Source organism: Belonocnema kinseyi, chromosome 7, assembly GCF_010883055.1.
Source record: "Belonocnema kinseyi isolate 2016_QV_RU_SX_M_011 chromosome 7, B_treatae_v1, whole genome shotgun sequence".
NCBI lineage: Eukaryota > Metazoa > Arthropoda > Insecta > Hymenoptera > Cynipidae > Belonocnema > Belonocnema kinseyi.
The window spans coordinates 92,093,411-92,099,307 of record NC_046663.1 but is presented as its reverse complement, the minus strand read 5'-3'; the positions used below and the strand labels follow the sequence as shown (position 1 = coordinate 92,099,307).

The following is a 5,897-nucleotide window of genomic DNA, read 5'->3' as shown; positions in this document are numbered from 1 at the left end:
GGGGTACCCAAACTTTTCTACTACAACTTGATACATGGAGATGAAAAAGGATAAAAATGTGTGTATCCAAATCTTTGGTGTATCTTACTTTATGGATGGTCCCTAACCTACATTTCTTCCAATTACATGTACAACTGAAAGACTTTTTCTAAATCTCGAAATCTCGAAAGACAATGATCGATAAATACATGCATGTGTGATTGCGTCGGTGTGTAACTTTAGGGTGAGGCTTGTGTGCGTGTGCACCTTTCTAACCTCACAAAGTATGGATTGCATTCAATCAAAATAAATCTCATTATTTACCTTTAATCATTAAAAATATAGCCTCAATAATTAAAAATAGAACAGTGAGTCATGAGGATGGTGAAATTAATATTTACGTAATGAATAAAAACGATAAGACTCGTTTTATCGCCAAAAGGCACTTCAAAATTTTGAGGTTACCTAGGTAGCCGATGTTGCCCAATTCGAAATTAGGAAAATTATACGTAAATTGTTGACATCAATCATCACATCACTATGTCCCTCCGTATAAGATTAAGTCGTAGCCGTCCTATTCGTGCTTTAAGTGGTTTTGCACTAAGATGCTGGGCATTATCTAGTATTTACATTTTCGGCTGCATCGTACTTTACTGGCTATACGGTGGTGTTTTTACGTTTTTTCTGCTTTGCTTTGCTACTACAGGTAAGTAATATTCTTTAAAACATACTTTATCCTTAATCGAATCTTGAGCCAAACTTGGGCAAACATTTTTGTAGACAAAATTAAACATTTACAGGTATAATTCTTCAAGGGCTTCTGAATTCAGATTTATGGAATAAGCTTTCTTAAAATTCAAGAATTTAAATTATGTTTCAAGCTGAAAACCTCAATTTTAAGTTCTCCAGGGTTGCTACTGGTCAGGGAATTCTGAAAAGTCAGGGAATGTCAGGGAAAATCTGCAAGAGTTAGGGAATTTTCGATAAACTGAAGTATGAGTGTTACGCAGATTTTATACTCTTTACTCCAATTCCAACTCTTCTCCTTTTTTAAAGAATTCCTCTTTTTCGCCCTATTTTCAGGAAACTTCTCTTTTTCTCCCCGTTTTCTTGATTTTTGATTAAATGCAAACTGAATGAATACAAGAATACAAAAAGTATACTATTATATTTTTGGTTCAAAATTCACTTTTTTTTTTAAAGTTTACCTTTTGGTTGAAAATCGAATTATTGTATCGAAATTTCAAATATTTGCTTAAAAATTCAAATATTTTGTTAAAGATGTAATTATTTGGTTGAAAATTCAACTATTTTGTTAAAAAATCATATTTTTTTACCAAAAATTCGTCCTTTTGGATTGAAAAGTCATCTTTTATTAGTAAATTCAACTATTTTTTCGAAAAGTGATTTTTTGGGTTGAATGATCATTCTGTTTATTTGAAATAGCTACTATTATATATTGCGTTCAGAATCGATCTCTTTTGGTAAAAAATTGACTATTTGGTACAAACTTTCAATATGTTTTGAAAATTCAACTATTTTATTAACAACTCATCATTTTTGTTAGAAACATAATAGTATAAATTGAAAAGTCTACTATTATATATTTGGTCAAAAGTTCGTCTCTTTTGGTTCCAAATTATACAATTCTTCATTTTGTATTAAAAATCTATATATTAGGTTGAAAATGTAACTGCTTTCTAAAATGATTCGTCTTTGTGGTTAGAAAATTCGACTGTTCTGTGGAAAATACAACTATTTTTGGTTGATCTTCTCTGTTTAAAAATTTGGCAGTAGGTTGATAGTTCAACTTTGGTTAAAAATTGAACTATTTTATTGAAGATTTGTCCCTTTTATTTGAAAATACAACTATTTGGTTGCAAATTTATCTTTGTAGGTTGGAAATTCAATTATTTGGTTGAAGATTCAACTATCTTGTTGAAAATGTAATGATTTGTTGAAAATGTGACATTTTTGTTTACAAACCTATTTTTTGGCCGAAAGTTTAACTGCTATGTTGAACATTCAATTTTTTAAAGGGAAAATTCGACATTTCGGATTCAAAACTTATATTTTAGTAGGAATTTAACTATTTTCTTAAAAAATCATATGTTTTGGTTGAAAATCTTTTCTTTTTATTTGAAAAGTACTTTTATATTTTGCGTTAAGAATTCATCTCTTTTGGTTAAAAATTCGACTTTTTGGTGGAAAATTTCAGTAATTTATTAAAAATTCAACTTTTTTATTAAAAAGTCACATTTTTGGTCGAAAATTTAACTGCTCTGTTTAGTATTATTCTTTTTGAAAAAATTGTTCTTTTGAATTGAAAAGCCATCTGTTTTGGTAGAAAAATTGGTTATTGGACATTCATTTATCTTGGTTAAAAATTCAACTGTCTTAAAAAACTATTTATTTTTTTACTGAAGATTCAACTATTTTATCATTTTGTTGAAGATCACGTTGGTTAAAAATTCAACTATTTTGTTATATTTTCGGGTTGAAAATTCAACTTTCTTCTAAAACATTAGTCTTTTTGGATTGAAGATTCAAGAATTTCTCCATTTTGTTTAAAATTACACAGTTCGATTAAAAATTAAACTCTTTTGATATATTTTTGGGTTGAAAATTCATCTGTCTTTTAAAAAATTAATCTTTTTGGTTAAATTTTACTATAAATATGTTTTTGCGGTAAGTAAATTTATCAATCTTATCAAGGCCTATGCAGTTTTGAAGGGTATGGGTATCAACAAATTTGTTAAAGTTTAGTTTTTTTGTTTAGAAAATTTGACCATTTGTTTGAAAATGCAACTATTTGGTTTAAGATTGAATTATTTTGTTGAAATTTTAACTATTTGATTAAAAGTAATCTTTTTGGTTTGAAATTTAACCGTCCTTTTAGGTTGAAAATACATCTTGATTGGTTGATCATTCAAATGTTTGCTTAGAAATTCTACTGTACTGTTAAAAATTCGTCTCTTTTGTTATTTGAAAGTTAAACTACTTGGTTGTACATAAATTCAAGTCTTTGGTCTGAAATTAATACTTTTTCTTGGTACAAAATTATTTTGTTTTATCGGAAAATAATCTTTTCGGGTTTAGTAGTCAACTATTTTCTAAAAAACTCGTCTTTTTTTTGAAAACTGATCTCTCGTTAAAAATTCAACTATTTCGTCAAAAATGCAATATGTTTCAACTTGATATCTTAAGCGTTTCATATTGAGTACAATCATTTTATTTCAAAGAATTTATTCGTCTATTTTCCTGAAAAATCGCACTATTTCTCCTGGTTTGAAAGTATTTTTGTATTTGAAGTCTGCTGCTGACTGACACTAAAAATGTTTAAGACAAATTTAGAAAGAAACCTTTTTTCATTAACAGTATTTATTTATTATTATTTATTTATTTATTTTTAATCCTATGTATGAGGTTGGTTTTTATACCTGAAAAAAATCTATAGTTTTCAGAAGGTTGTTTGGCTCAAGTTTGAATTTTGAAACGAAATTAAAATACTAAAAGGTCTATCAGGTTCGAACTTTTGAATAAATGTGATCCACCACATAAAATTGCCATCATGTGGTCATTCTGAAATAAACTATAAAATTAAAATATAATTTCAAATAAGTCTACTTATACTATAAAGATGTAGAATTTCCCTGTGATAAAAATTATTTTTTATTTTAATCAGGAGTTCTTTACCATATGGAGGACGAACTTTTATACTATCCCGAAATTCCAAGGCATTCAAGAGTTTACGTTCCTTCACCTTCAACGTGCAATTTGCCATATCAAAGTTTGTTTATTCGATCGAAGGATGGCACAATGTTGCACATGTTTTTTATTCCTCAGCCAGAGGATAAAGTAAAAAAAGCTCCAACTGTTCTTTTTCTACATGGAAATGCTGGGAATATGGGACACAGGTTATACTTTAAATAAATATTCAGATAATTCAATTATTAAGAATAATTCAGGCTTCAAATTCATTTAGATATTTTTCTTTTTACCCTCTTTTTAAAAAATTATCCCTTTTTTGAAGAAATTTCCCCCTTTTTCAAGATATTTTCTCTTTTTTTATACTTGCATACTTTCTTACCGCTTATTTCCAAAAATACTTATTATAAAATATGTATGTACCTCATTATAATTTTTAAAATTCTTGGTTTTTAAATTTGAATGTTGTTCGTTAAAGAAGGATTTAAATTTTGATTTATTCTAAACTCAATTTATTACACTATAAACTTTTCATTCAAATTATAGGTATAACTTATTCAGAAGGATGTGAAAAAAAAAAAACATTTTAAATGCATCTTTAATATCCATAGAGCATCCATTTGGTGATAAACTTCAGTTTTAAAGATGAAATTTAGCCCTAATATTGCTATAAGATATGAGATGATACATTTTTTAAATAGTAAGGAATTTAAATTTGTGGTATTAAATAGTAAATATAAATAAATTAAAATACCCAAAAAAATAGTCAATAGTCGTGATCGTAATCAGTTTTCAGTATAAAAATTGCAATTTACTGAATAGATTGGTTCAATTATTTTTGTAAGTATTTGAATATATTTATTTGCTTTATTCATGTTAACATTTTTTTAATCCAATCCCTGTCTGTTTTCCAGATTTGAGTATTGAAATTATTATTAATTAAGATATAAATATTTTCCAGAAATTAATAAAAATTCAGAGCTAAATTTGATATCCAAAACTGAATTTTAGCATGTAATCGATGCATTATGGATATTAAATACCCCTTCAGGATGTTGTTTCTTACACCGTAAACTTGGGAGAAATTTCACATCTTTGTGAAAAAGTTCAGTTCAGTTTTGATGAAAAATACAAAAATAATTTAACTGTAAAAAATAAAGATTATTAACTCATAAAAGTTACATATCAACCATATATAAAAAATTAATTTTTCTTGCCTTATTTTGACCTTTATTTTTGTGAAAAAATTCCCCTTTTCACCAATTTTGAGAAAATCTTGCGCTGTGAAGCCTGATAATGTATAATATTTAATTGTTTATGTGTGCATCAAAGCCATTGAATGCTCTTGATTAATGAATCTTTTTTCATTTAGGCTTCAAAATGTAGTTGGCCTCTATGAAAACCTTGAATGTAATGTTCTGATGTTAGAATATAGAGGATTTGGACTCTCACAGGGTTCTCCTTCCGAAGAAGGATTGTACATGGATGCGCGAGCTGGAATTGAATATTTAGCTACGCGAAGTGATATAAATACCAATGAAATCATTGTCTTTGGCAGGTCCTTAGGTATTTTAGATTTTCATTTGCAGATTTGATTTGCTAATGACTTTTCCATATTTGGATACCATCATAAAGCTTTTCGAAATCTTAGTGTTGACCAAATTCATCGCAAATCGGTCAGGCAGTTCAGGCTCTTATCACAGAATCATTCGCCACTCAGATATTTTATTTTTTAATAGGAAGAAGATGACACCGATTTGCGGGAAAAAATGGTTTCACAAATGAGTATTTGATTTATTTTTAGTTTTAAAATTTTCCAACGGATTTAGAAAGAGAACCAGAAATTGTATTAGAATCAGAAAGAAAAAGATAAATACTTAAATTAACTTCAAAAATACTACACTTTTAACAATTATTTTGACTATTTTTGATAATCCGTGTTTTAAATTAAAAAAATTAAAATCTCGTAACTTTGTCGAAAATTTTATTCAGCAAATCTGTAAGATACGTGTCTTCTCATTACCTTTGAGAAACAACATGTTTGAGTGGCAAGTCATGCTGTGACTTTGTATGATTTTAAATGAATTCGGTCAATTATAAAATTTCCTTTAAGGGCATGTGACACAGCTAAATACCTATATTACCGACCACAGTTTTTCAGTTCGCTGAATGTTTTTTTGAACCTAAGAACTTTTTTTGTAAGTAAAATA

General features: G+C 27.7%; 1 protein-coding gene across 2 annotated transcripts in view; it reads left to right on the top strand.

The window, feature by feature from the left end:
* The first annotated feature begins 212 nt into the window (after window positions 1-212).
* LOC117177278 (protein ABHD13) overlaps window positions 213-5,897 on the top strand; it is a 12,218-nt gene continuing 6,533 nt past the window's right edge. Inside the window, exons 1-3 of one of the 2 annotated variants that reach the window (XM_033367873.1) lie at window positions 213-685; window positions 3,665-3,896; window positions 5,060-5,253. In XM_033367873.1, the coding sequence (XP_033223764.1) occupies window positions 520-685; window positions 3,665-3,896; window positions 5,060-5,253 (592 nt within the window). In that variant the 5' untranslated portion in view covers window positions 213-519. The remainder of the gene's footprint in view (window positions 686-3,664; window positions 3,897-5,059; window positions 5,254-5,897) is intronic. The other variant, XM_033367872.1, reaches the window with a different exon arrangement.